The 12,563-nt window shown below is 52.3% G+C and overlaps 1 protein-coding gene across 1 annotated transcript; it reads right to left on the bottom strand.

The window, feature by feature from the left end:
• Positions 1 to 37: 37 nt before the first annotated feature.
• Positions 38 to 9,998, bottom strand: Smarcd2 (SWI/SNF related, matrix associated, actin dependent regulator of chromatin, subfamily d, member 2). Its single transcript, XM_059271982.1, has 13 exons — positions 9,470 to 9,998; positions 4,751 to 4,935; positions 4,553 to 4,595; positions 4,296 to 4,418; positions 3,310 to 3,465; positions 2,789 to 2,884; positions 2,560 to 2,661; positions 2,093 to 2,254; positions 1,834 to 1,931; positions 1,563 to 1,698; positions 1,287 to 1,409; positions 1,053 to 1,154; positions 38 to 982 (listed from the first exon to the last, which is right to left on the bottom strand). Exons 1-13 carry the CDS (start codon positions 9,683 to 9,685, stop codon positions 929 to 931), a joined length of 1,596 nt encoding a protein of 531 aa, XP_059127965.1. The 5' UTR covers positions 9,686 to 9,998; the 3' UTR covers positions 38 to 928.
• Between the last annotated feature and the right edge of the window lie 2,565 nt (positions 9,999 to 12,563).

Here is a 12,563-nt window from a genome sequence, read left to right on the forward strand (position 1 = left end):
ACTGCACTGTTCATTGACCAGGTCTGGGCACCACAAGTAAACAAAAGGATTTATTTGGAATTTTCCAAGTTTGCCAGAAGTGGCATTTGCCAAGCCTTAGGCCCACCCTCTTTAAGACCAACTGCAAAAGGTAACAGTAATCCCCCAGCTTCCACCTTCTCCTTCCTCTCCAGCACGCACACTCCCCCTGCTTTAGCTGGATTAGAGAACTGGCACATTCCCTCCCTCTGGGAGACTCCACCTCCCCCTGCCCAAGCAGCTGGGGGTGGGCAGCCCCAGGCATCCCAGGAGATGATGGCGGCTGCAGCCGCTTGCATAGATCAAGAAAAGAAAATAAGGAAGGAGGCACCAAGTAGGGCTCCCTGAAAACCCCAGTTACCTCTGTACAAAAAAAGTGGCTCCCACATAGAAAAACTTGCTCCCCAAATAGTGCAAATACCCCACGAAAAGGACAAACCAGCAGCAAGGCTGGGCTTGTAGGAATGGCAAAGAACTTTGGTTGAGAAAGGCCAGGAAGAGTCTGGGCTGCGCCTCCTCTTCCTTGCCCAGCTCCCCAAAGCCAGCTGACACTGGCCCTAGGGTGAAGCCTGTAAACATGCAAACCCAGCAGCCTTTGGTTCAGAAATGTCTGTTACAAAGTTAAAGCACAACTTCCAGCAGTCCACGGGCCTGCCTGCAGGGGGCTGGCGACATCTTAGGGACCCAATTAAAGCCAATGCTAAAAGGTAAGTAGTAATAAGGCTTTGGGACCAAGCAATGAGGGGTGCTAACACTACATTTATGAAACTCTAGCTGGGGAGTAAAGGGTGGCAGGAGACACACCTCACTCCACCCTACATGTCTGCAGCCCCAGCCCGCCAAAACCAAGAGGACAGTCTCCTGCAGGTTCCGGGGCTGGGCACAAAGGAAGGAAGCAATCCCTGAGCAGTTAGGTCAGGCGAATTCCCAGCACCTGTTCCAGTTCCTGCCTTCGCTGCTGCACCTGGAGAAGAGAAAGCATGGTTCAGGCTTCAGCTTCTCAGAAAAAGGAAGCTAAAACGGCAGAGCCTCACCTTGGCAAAGATGTGCCTCCCAACTGCTTCCTGAGCCCAGGGCTGGTGGTAGAAAGCAGCTCGTCTCTCCTCCTCGGGATTCCCAATCACATCCGTGATGATCTATAAAGAGTAAGGTATGGCATAATTCCCACCCCTGAGCCAGTCTGCTTGCTCTGGGACTGGAATAGTGCTTGGGGTAAATATGTCACCCAGTGTGTTAGTTGGACCACCTTAAAAAAAAGAGGACTATACCTTGAGGTCTCGGCGCTGGGAACGGAGCCACTCCTGGATGAAGTCCTGGGGGTCAGTGCTAAAGCTAAGCATGAAATCCCTCTGGGTCTTCAGCTGGTTGATGGACTCAATAGTCTCATGGATCTGCAGAAGGGGTGCAAGTATCAAATGTACTCCAGCCCTGGAGTCTGTTCTTAGATCTATGTCCAGAGGTCCTATCCTCAGTGTGCTGTGTGGAAATGACAGATCAGCTCACCCCCACTCTGGCCTCAGCGGCTGTGGAGACAAAGGACTTACTTTGACATCAAGAGAGGCAATCTCCTGCTGGTTGGTGGTAGAGGCCAGAAAATTGCTCATCTGGGCCTTGAGTGGGTCATCCACCTCCACGTCAATGTCGTAGCAGGCTGTCTTCTTCTGGTCGTTGGGATCCACGCTGCAGGCAGCACAGGAAAGGCAGTAGAAACATGGCTATGTACATCCCAACCACCACCAAGCCTATTCTATGAGCAGAGTTTCAGGGTGAATTCTGTTTCCAAAGAGCCATCCCATTTCGCTTCCTTCCGTTTACCTAATGACGTGATTGATAACAATGGGGTCTGGATGCTGCAACAATCCAGCCAGCTTCATGGGAATCTCAGAGAAACGGAGTCGGCCACAGCTGAAGATCTGGAAAGAGCATCAAAGGCCTGGTGATGCCTGAGGGCACGGGGGAGTAGACTCCACCAGGACCAGTAGACAGCAGTCCAAAGACTGAGTAAGCACTTGCCCACTAGGGTTCCAAAGTGGATGCCAGGGATGAAGAGAACAGGAAGGGAGCAGCAGCTGACCTGGCGGAAGTAACGATTGCAGTTGATGTACTCCCGCTCGTGCCCATCCTGCAGCTGGTTGTGTTTGATGTAAAGCCACAGTGCCTGCATGATGGCGGCCCTCGTCTGTGTGTGCACTCCCAGCAGCCTCGCCAGTCGGGGGTCCAGTTTATACTGAGGAGGCTGGGAATGGACAGAGGAGTAAAGAAAGACTCCTGTGCAGAGACAGAAGAGGAAGGAGGCAGAGCAGTGGCTCTCAACCTTCCTAATGCTGTGGCCCTCTAACACAACTCCTCACCATAAAATTATTGTTGTTGCTACGTCATACTGAAATTTTGCTACTTTTATGAAGTCTAATGTAAATATCTGTGTTTTCTGATGGTCTTAGGCAACCCGTGTGAAAAGATCATTCAATACCCCAAGTTGAGAACCGCTGAGTTAGAGGAACCTGCTCCCCTTCCCTGCATGAATCCCTGGGCATCTGTCACCTGATGATCCAGCATGAGCAGGAGGGTGCACTTGACATTGAGATCTCCTGGTCGTTTCACTTGAAAGCCATCTGTTTCTTGGGTGGTGGGCATCCGATGCCACTGTCCGAGAAGAGAGGAGCAGAGTTTACCACTAACAGAGAGGCTATAGCACTCAACCAGCACACTGAGTTTATGCTCTGTATCCCCTGGCAGCCCGTCCCTCCCAGGCTCTATCTAGCATTCTCACCTCCACCAGGTGGTTGTCGGGCCCATACAGTTCCTTGTCCAGCTCAATGACAAGGCTCTTAAAGAAAGATGAAAACTTCCTCTTCTGTTTGCTAGGCTGGGAATGGAAAGAGCTATAAGATGGGTGTGATGCTGAATTCATTAATCAAAAGAGAAGAAACAACTCAATCCTGGAGCTCAAGGTACAGTCTTGGGCCCTGAAGTAGCATTCAAAGTTTTGGCAAACTGGCAGGAAAAGGGCTCCCCATTAACCCCACTGCCAACCAGTGAGTGAGTAAATCCAAGACACTCAACTGCCATCTAGAGGAAAAGTGTAATAACTGCAGATGTTCGTCCTCAAGCTGTGCTGGAGCACTTGCCTACCCCCAGCATAGAAACAACCCTCTCCCCCGCAACTCTAACCTCTAACTGGATAAGGATGTACCCTTTCCCTATGCTAGGACTTCTTAAAGAGTACTCATGTCTGTCCAGTCTACATTCACACACGCCTTCTCCCCTCCAACACCTCCTACCCCAACTCACATCATCCAGAAGTTTTCCCTCCACTCGAAGTTCCCAGGAAGCCACCTTGTCTGCCGCTGGGGTTCCCCCGGGGGTCCCTGCAGTTCCTGCATTGTCACCATCTGTCTTGCTGGGGCTGAATGTATTGGAAATATAGATCCGAAGTTTGCGCTTTTGCTGAAGAGGAAGAACAATGAGCTAGAGGTGGACAGATGTGCTGGCAGCCCTGACTATCTTCTTAGAAGTCATAACCCTTGGAGTTAGTAGTGGTGCTAGCCTTCAAGAAACTCAATGGACAGTGCCAACACCACAGCTGCACACAACATGATACCAGGCAGATCAGAAGCCTTTGGAGCCAAGGGCAAGGCTTAATACAGCAATATATGAGGTTAGCATGTGAGGCTGTAGGTTCTAAACCCCCACCCACCCTCATTTAAACACCCACTACAGTCCTTCAATACCTTGGTCTCCTAGAAAGCCTCTACATTCAGGGGACTGCTCTAGATAATTAAAGAACAAAGAAGGAAAGAGAAGAAAGCTTCTTTAGGGTTGGGTTGTTAAAAGGTAACTACTCTGTCACCTCTCTGCTACCTCTCAAATGTCTGACCATGAGCTGTGAGACTGACATTCTGAATCATCAGAAGCCACATATACACACACAGTTGAAACAGAATGTTCATGCAATGCTTCTGCTACTACAGTAAGTACTTCACTACTGAGAATTATTTTTCTATTTGCTGGTGTTCTCTATTTAAAACACAGTAAACTGGGTATGCACAATCATAAATGCTTGTGATCTCAGAGCACTCAGAAGTCAAAGGCAGGAGGACTGAGTTCGTGGCCATAGCAAGATACCATTTCGAAGCATGCTAAGCTGAGTTGTGTTCTACTAGTGGACTGCTCCCTGCTGTGACAAGTATTGCCTAAGCCCATGAGCCCTGCTTATCCCTGGAAGACAGTGCTAGGGAAGAAGAACAGAGTTTGGGAAGACTCAGGGTAGCATGTACCGTCAGAGGCTTTTTGATAGCCTCTTGGATCTCCATCCGCTTGCGAGCGATGGTCTGGTCCAGCTTCCTCTCAAAAGCTAAGAGATCCATGTATGCCTGAGACTCTGGGACAAGCTCCCGGATCTGCAGATTGAGAAATCCGATGGCTCGCTTCACCAGCTCTAGTTCTACCATCCTCCCTCCCTTCCCACTCCAGGACCGGGGACGATGGCCCCCATCCTGGTTAGCCAGAACTGGGCAGGCCTCCTAACACTCACTCGCTGAGGTAGGACCTTATCTGCCATCTTCCTCCTCTTTAACCTAGTAGGAAAACAGAAACCCATCTAAGAGGTTAACAGTCCAAACTCCCCATCTTCAAAACCCTCTCCCAAATTGCCAAGAGTCTCCTTGGGGTCAAGGTCGAGGGAAACTGTTAACACCAGAGATGAGCTAGGCAAAGTATGAAAAAGTCTTACCCTCGGCGCTGGGCAGGCATGGGGGGCTGGGCCTGAGGCACAAGCAGGCGTTTTCGGAATGGATCCATCATAGTAGGTGGCATGCCAGGTCGAAGCGGAGCAGCTGCGCCAAATGGGGAGCCAGCTGGAGGTCCCACCTGCAAGCCAGCCATGGGCATCCTGCTTCCTGGTGACATGCCAGGTCGCTGGGTAAAGTGGAATAATGGAGGCGCACAGGTCAGTGGCAGAGCCCTACGAGGTCCATAGCCCATACCCTCCATCTCTCTCGCACATGGGGAGACCTGCTGGAGACCAGGAACAAAGGGGAACAGGCGCCTGAGCCCAGCGTGTAAGCCACACCTGCCCCGCCCCTGCAACCGCCCTGGCAGCCGTGCCAACAAATGAGGCAGCCAGAGTCCATGGGTGGGAGGGGAGCACCGTTTGCAGAAAGAAGGGCCTGGGGAACGTTTCAGGACTTATCCCCACCTCTCCAGCTTCACTATGCTATGTCCTGCTCCCTTGGATGAGCCCGCCTGGAGTTATTTATAGTTTAGAAACCCCACTATGTACTCCCTCTTCCTTTCCCCATCCTTGAGGAAAAACACTGCTTGGGTGACCAGGGACAAGGCATAGCAACCCAGGGGAGTACAGGGGGGTGTAAACAGTCTGATGGGGCATGCCCAGTGGCTTGCCTGGTGGGCATGTCGGTGGGATGGCAAGCCATTAGGCAGCAGCACCCCAGGTGAGCAAATACAATAGGATGCCTTGGCCATGTCACGACTTGTGGAGATGGCCTCAGGAGAGTACAGACACCATCTGGTCACCAGATGGCCTCTACCACAACCCGGACCTGCCCCCCACCCCCACGCGCCTGCCTGCCCTCCTCTCTCACACGCTTCCCTATGCCATGCCCTACCTTTATGTCAAAAGACCCCCAAAAAGGGAGTTATGGTTCTTGGGTGGCCTGTGGGAATGAGAGCAGCAGACATCTGGACCATGGTGCCCATGGTCTAGGCACCACCTGGCAGCCATGCTGCTGGTTCAACTTAACCCTAGCCATCCCAAGCTGCAGAATAAGACTGTCCTGGGATGCAAGGAGTAGAATAAAGGGTCAACAGCAACAATCTGGGTGACATAAGTAGTTTCTTGGTTTCTCATCCAAGACCCAGTCCTCCAACATTTCTGGGAGCCCTCCACCTCCCAGCTCCATTCCCATGGCTGCTGCCTGAAAGGCCTGTTTGGCAGCTCTGCCTCGCACACACTGTCCCTGGCAGCTTCACAGGGCTGGCCCCAGGGCCCAGGTTATGCAATCAGTCAGTACAACCAGACAACCAGGCCAGCCTGGGTGGAGATTCACACCAAGTTAAAGGACCCCCCACCCACCCCCACCCCCATGCCCAAGCATCCTGGAGACCAGTCTCTGCAATTTCTTTATCCAGCACCAAACCCATGTTCCCAACAACAGAGGGTCAGATTCATGACCATTAGCAGAGAGGCAGGGAAAGAAACATGACCCAGAGACAAGGGGAAGGCACAGGAGCCGGGTGACAGGGAAGCATGTGGCAATTGAGGAGTTAAAAGTCGGAGATCCTGGGACCTCGGGAGTCCTGCCACAAGTCTCCTCATCAGGAAGAAATTCATCAAAGCTGTTGAAAAGCAAAAAGCAGCCTGTTTCTCTGTCCCAATAAGCCAGAGCCAGAAATTATGGGGGGGGGGGGACGGACGACTGGGGTGGCCACAGCTGTAAGACCCCCACCATCATCCAAGACTTGAGGTTTTTAGGGTAACTGCAGATATAAGCTGGGGTACTCCAGTCCCCCAAGGAGCCCTCCACTGAAGTTCATAAAGCCTGTAGTACTGGGGAGTCCTCCGGGAAATCCCAGGATGAGGCAGCCCAGACAGGCCTGGAATAGGCTCCACCCAGACATCTGCTCCAGACTTCTGGGGCTCGGGCTCCAGGCCCCCAGCTCACCCAGGGCCTCAGGGGAAGGCTGCTCACAATTCAAGTCCTAGTTCCCCCTTGCCAAGCTCCACACCTGGGCTTTGAAGAGCCAGTAACTCCTCCTACTTAAAAACTCAGGGTTAGAAGACAAAGTCACATCCATAGATTCTCAGCCTCTCTGCCTGTCTGCCCCACCACAGGGGTAGGTGTGCCTGGTTCAGCCCCCTGGGCCCCCGAATACAGTAACTTCTACTTGGCCCAACACCCCACATTCTTGGCTTGATTCTATAACCACCAAGGAGACAATGGCAGAGGCTAGACCTCATTCTGCCATTTCTGGGTTAGGGTTCAAGTAAGTGTGCTCTGCTCTGACCCAAAGCCTGCAGCCCTGATCCTCCTGGTGGCTGCCTGGGCCTAAGAGCTTCATTTGGAGAACATACCCTGACCCTATGAACGAAAGTATTTTAAACTCTGAGCTGAGTGAACCCAGCAATAATGCAAAGTAGGTGTTTTGTTTTGTTTTTGACTGTGGTGTGTTAAGCTCTTCGGCTGACTGTGCTCCAAAACTAGAATAACCCTCTAGAGATAGCTGGGCCATTACTTTTATTTCAACAAGCTCCCTAATATGCCCGGCTTGAGCATGCAAATCCTTGCTCTTCCTGCTCACTCCCAAGAGCTCTAACCAGGAGGAATCCCTTTGTCCTCAGACCCCAAGCTCTTTTGGACATGAAAAGAAGCAGAATCTCCTTCAAACTCACCCAGTGTTAACCGGGTTCTCCTTCCCCACTCTCCCCCCCTTCCCCGAGAGAACAGAGGAGGAGGAAGAAATGGAGAAAAAGAAGATGGTGATGGCAACCTGGTTGGTATGGGATGCCCAGACTCAAGGCCATCTTCTTTCTCACACCTCGTAGCCACAGCTATTCATCTGGCCAGCTTAGCCTCAGCACAGGCCCAAGGCCACTCTACAAAATATGGAGGAATGCATCTTCCCATCCTCACAGGGGCTTTCCCAAGGGCACATTTTCTATCAGACTCATGCCAAAGAAACTGGTATACAGTCGGGACAGCCAGGACTACATAGAGAGGGGGGGGAAAAGGCAGACAGATCTCCCCCGTGCCTATAGGAAGCTTCCAGATCAGTCCTAAGCAAGCAGGGCCAAGGGCTAGAATAACGGATGTAGGGACTCATCAGTGATACACTGGGCCCATGAATCTCTAAAGAAAGCATGGGAAAGCTAGTATCCTTGGGACCAAGTCTATCTCTGTTCAGACCCAAACTCTTCATTTTCTTTTGAGACAGGAAAAATGAAGAGTTGGGAGCAGGTGGGTAGGGTGGAGAATCACTATCACCACCCCCAGTTAGATATCTCCTTAGAAATTTGATTCCTGGTAGAATATGCACACTCCATGAGGATCTATTTCTGAGGCCTCTACCTAGAGACACCAGCAGAGGACAGAGTAAGCTACAGTGCACACCTGCAGATATTTGTGGCTGTGGCACATAGGCTGAGATACATATGGCCTTGTCAAGAACCTGGAGAATAAGTAAAAGTAAAGAGAGGTTGGGTGTGGTAGTGCATGGCTGTAATCCCAGCACTTGAGAGGCAGAAAGAGTTCAAGGCCAGCTTTTTGGCTACACAATCAGCCTGGGCTACATGAGACCCTGTATCAAAAAAAACAAGTAACAAAAGTGACAAGGATACGGTAAAAGGATGGACACAATCCCCAGGCACTCTGGGACCGGGGGTGTAGCTCACTGATACAGCCATGTGCAAAGCCCTGCCTGATTCCATGCTCAGCACCAAAATGCAAAAGCAAAACATAAAATTTACAAACATTCTGGAGCAATTCGCACCAGAACACTGGGGAAGGAGGAGGCCCACACGCAGGATCAAGCTGAATTCCCAATGCACTGACCACAGAATCTGTCCCCCACTCCTATGGCCTTTGAAGTTGCAACCCGAGACTGCTCTCTTCCAAGCTAGAAGGGTCAGGGCAGTACCCTCTGAAGCAGCCGCTGCCGCTGCAGCAACCCCGGACTAGCAGGACTCCACAAAGCCGCTCTATTCCTCCAAACTTTACTGGTCACTGACACCAAGAAGAAAGTCCAGGACAGAGCATATCTAGAACAGTCTGTTACTGGGACTGGGCCTTCTTCAGACGCGGCCGCCGCTGTCTCTAATCTAACCTGGAGTCCTCTGAACCCCCTCTCCTTAGTCCCCCATGTCGTAGGAAGCCAGGCTTCCTTCCTCTTCAACTAGCAGCTGGGAGCCATCTCAGACACACTAACGCTCTGCCAGTTCCCAACTAGGAAAAAAAAAAAAGCCAAGGCAGAGAGAGAGTTGCAGTGGGACCGGGGCCAATGATAGGATAACCCTGTTTTCTCAGTAACGACCCTCTTCCAAAATTTTCTCACCACATCTCGGGTCACCCCCTGACCCCGACTCCGGGACCTGCCTTAGACTTTTCAACCCGGTGGCACACAATTCTCTAGATCCCAGGGAGCCTACATCTCTCAGTTACTCAGAAGCCATGTGCCAAGAAGCCCCGGGACTCCACTAACTGCTCAAGTCCTCCACCGTAGAGCCTCTCTCACCCTTTCCCCGACACTGCCTCCAACCCCTAGCCACTAACCGAGGGACCCTGGCCTGACCCGCCACCAGCCTCCGACAGTTCCTCCTGCAGTGTCCCCTGGGCCGCCCGTTCAGGGACTCCTCCAGCCCTCACCTGAGGCCCCGGGGGGGGGGGGGGGGGACCAACCAGGCGCCCTCGCGGCGGCGCCCGCCTGCCTTCCTTACCTGGTACTGCGCCGCGGGGCCCGCGGGGCCCATGGGGCGGAAGGCGGCGGCCCCCGGGACCCCCATGCCTCCAGAAGGCCCGGGGCCTCTGAGCGCCGGGTTGGGCAGCATTCCGGGTCCCGCGGGCGGAGGCGGCGCACCAAGGGCCGCGGCAACGGCGCCGCCGCCGGGGCTCAGCGGGGGCAACGGGAACCCGCCCGCGCCACGGCCCGACATCGCTCTGTCCCGTCCCGCGGTGCAGCGATCCGGCCTCCCGGCTCTGTGTTGAGTCCGCTCCGCGAGCTGCGTTCCGCGATCCGGGACTTCCCGGTTTTATTGCCGGGTTCCGGGATTTTCTCGTCCAAGTTCGCAAGTTCTTCGCAGACCAGCTTTAGGACCGGCTGCCCCTCCGACTCCGCTCCTGTCGGGGAGATTCCAGATCCAGGATGCGCTGCAAGCCCGCCGGCCTCTCCCGGCCTCCGGAGGTTTGACCGCCGGAGTCCAGTTACCCAGAGGCGGTTACGAACTCCCAGCCCCGCCCAACCCAGGCGCTACAGGCCCCGCCCCTCCCGGCAGCCCAATCGAGAATACCTCTTCAAATCCCGCCCCTCGCGAGACCCGCCTCAAACAGGCACCGCCCATAACTGACGGCGGCAGAGCCCCGCCCTTCAGGACCGCCTTTTCCCGGAGTCGGGGGAGCGGAAGCGGCACGCGGAAGCGCTGAGAAAGGCGCGGGGTCAGAGTTCAAAGGTCATAATCGTAGCTCCACCACGGTTAAGTGCTTGCTCCTTGCTCCGTGGTGAGGCTGCCTCCGCGGGATACCCGATATACCCCTCCAAAACAGTTCTGTCCAGTCTGCATTTTCAACCTTAAAAACAAGCGATCTGCGGCAGAATAGTCACCATCAACTTTGTAAGAGCGCTTCCCAACGCCCGAGGATGTAAACCAGTGGTGTTGGGCGTTTACCTTCACCAGCACCCCATACCCACCCACCCCCTACCCCAAAAAACCTATATTGGTTGCTCAGCGCTGCGAGGGACATGGGTGGCCCCAGACGTAACCGAGCTGGGTGAAAGCTGGACTTGGCCCAGTGCAGAGTTCTTTTTTGTTTTGTTTTTCAAGACAGACTTTCTCTGTGTAACAGCCCTGGCTCACCTGGGACTCACTTTGTGGACCAGGCTGGCCTAAAACTCACAGAAATCTGCCTACCAAGTGCTGGGATTAAAGGTGCGCGCCACCACTGCCGACTCACAGAAAATTATTTTAGGTGAAGGAATTTTTGCATACTGAGAGAACTCCAGGTAGCGAAGTAAGTTTTCTCTAGTTTGTATAGGACTTCGTTTTTGAAACGTGCAGGGCCTTTTTAGAAACCACTGGCTTCAGTATGCTACAGACCTACCCTCGGTTAATGTGGATCTCCTCCCTACGGTACAGAATCAGGGCTGCTTAACTTTAGTGAGCACTAAAAATCCTCAGGTTTGGGTTGGAGAATGTAGCTCAGGTTGTAGAGTGCTTGCCTAGCATGCACAAAGCCCTGGGATTGAACCCCAGACTCATAAACCCATAAACTGTTCACGGTGGTGCATGCCAGTAATCCCAGCACGCATAAAGTAGAGGCAGGAGGGCCTGGAGTTCAGGGTCATTCTCAACTATATCACCAGTTGAGACTAGGGTTACAAGAGGCCGTATATCAACAGAAAAGTCAGAATTGAACTTCTTTGTTAAAATGTTTATGATTCAATGAAGTGGGGGCAGGGCCCAAGATTCTCTATTTCTAGCAAGGTCCTTTTTGTTTTGTTTGTTTTTCGAGACAGCGTTTCTCTATGTAGCCACCACCGCCTGGCAAGCAAGATCCTTTTTAAAGAATTATTGTATGTGTAAGAGTGTTTGCAGGATGTATGTGTACCACGTGCTAGCCTGATGCCTGTAGCAAGTGTCAGAGCCCCTGAAACTGGAGTTACAGATGGTTGTGAGCCACATTGTGGATGCTGGGAACCCAACCCCAAACTCTGCAGAAGCAGCAAGTACTCTTATGGCAGAGCGCTTTCCCCAGCCCCTCCCACAAGATCTTAAAGGGTGCTGTCAGTAGACCACACTTGAAATAAGCTGGAGAGAGACTTTTCATAATTAAAAAAATCCTCCGCTCTATGTTTTTGTTCCCAACCAAATGATTGCTTCCTTGTTTATACTAGCAGCTCCTGTTCATGGCACTCTTCTGTCATTTTTCAGAAGTTAGTTTTACTCTGTACCTCTTCATACCTTTTTTTGTTATTTTGAGATAGAGTATCACTATATAGCCTTGGCTGGCCCAGGCTCTCTATGTAGACCAGGCTGGATTTTTTGACAAGCAAAGATCCCTCTTCCAAGTGCTGGGATTAAAGACCCCGATTCCAGCACACTCATCTCTCTTCCTATTGTTTTTCTCTAGTGCTAAACTGTGCTGCAGCTCCTGCCTCTTGGCCATCTGAGACACTCTCTCCTTTCTCCCCAAAATCTGTCAGTCTTGGAACAGGCCACTAAAATCATTAGACACTGAATTATGGTCCCTCCCATACCTACAAGCTAATGTCCATCTCAGCCTTTTGTAACTGCACTAACTCTCCAAGAACTGGGGTGGTGGAGAAGCAGGATGCTCTGGGAAGTTATTCCAAAGGATCCCTGCCAGCTTGCCTTTCATCCCAGAACTGTATTTAAAATGTAACCCACACAGGAGTACTGCTACACCGCCCTCATTAGAAAACTACTTCGGCCGGGCGGTGGTGGCGCACGCCTTTAATCCCAGCACTCGGGAGGCAGAGCCAGGCAGATCTCTGTGAGTTCGAGGCCAGCCTGGGCTACCAAGTGAGTTCCAGGAAAGGCGCAAAGCTACACAGAGAAACCCTGTCTCAAAAAAACCAAAAAAAAAAGAAAACTACTTCTGTAGGCAAAAGGCAGGTGAGGGTCCCAGGCCAGCCTGAGCTCTACAGCAAGACATTGCTTAAGAAATAAAAGAAATGCTGGAGGGTGCTGGTGCACGCCTTTAATCCCAGCCCTCGGGAGGCAGAGGCAGGCGGTTCCCTCTGAGTTCAAGTCCAGCCTGGTCCAGGCAGACGATCCAAAGTGTAGAGATTGCCCA

This window comes from Peromyscus eremicus, chromosome 8a, assembly GCF_949786415.1.
Source record: "Peromyscus eremicus chromosome 8a, PerEre_H2_v1, whole genome shotgun sequence".
Taxonomy (NCBI): Eukaryota; Metazoa; Chordata; class Mammalia; order Rodentia; family Cricetidae; genus Peromyscus; species Peromyscus eremicus.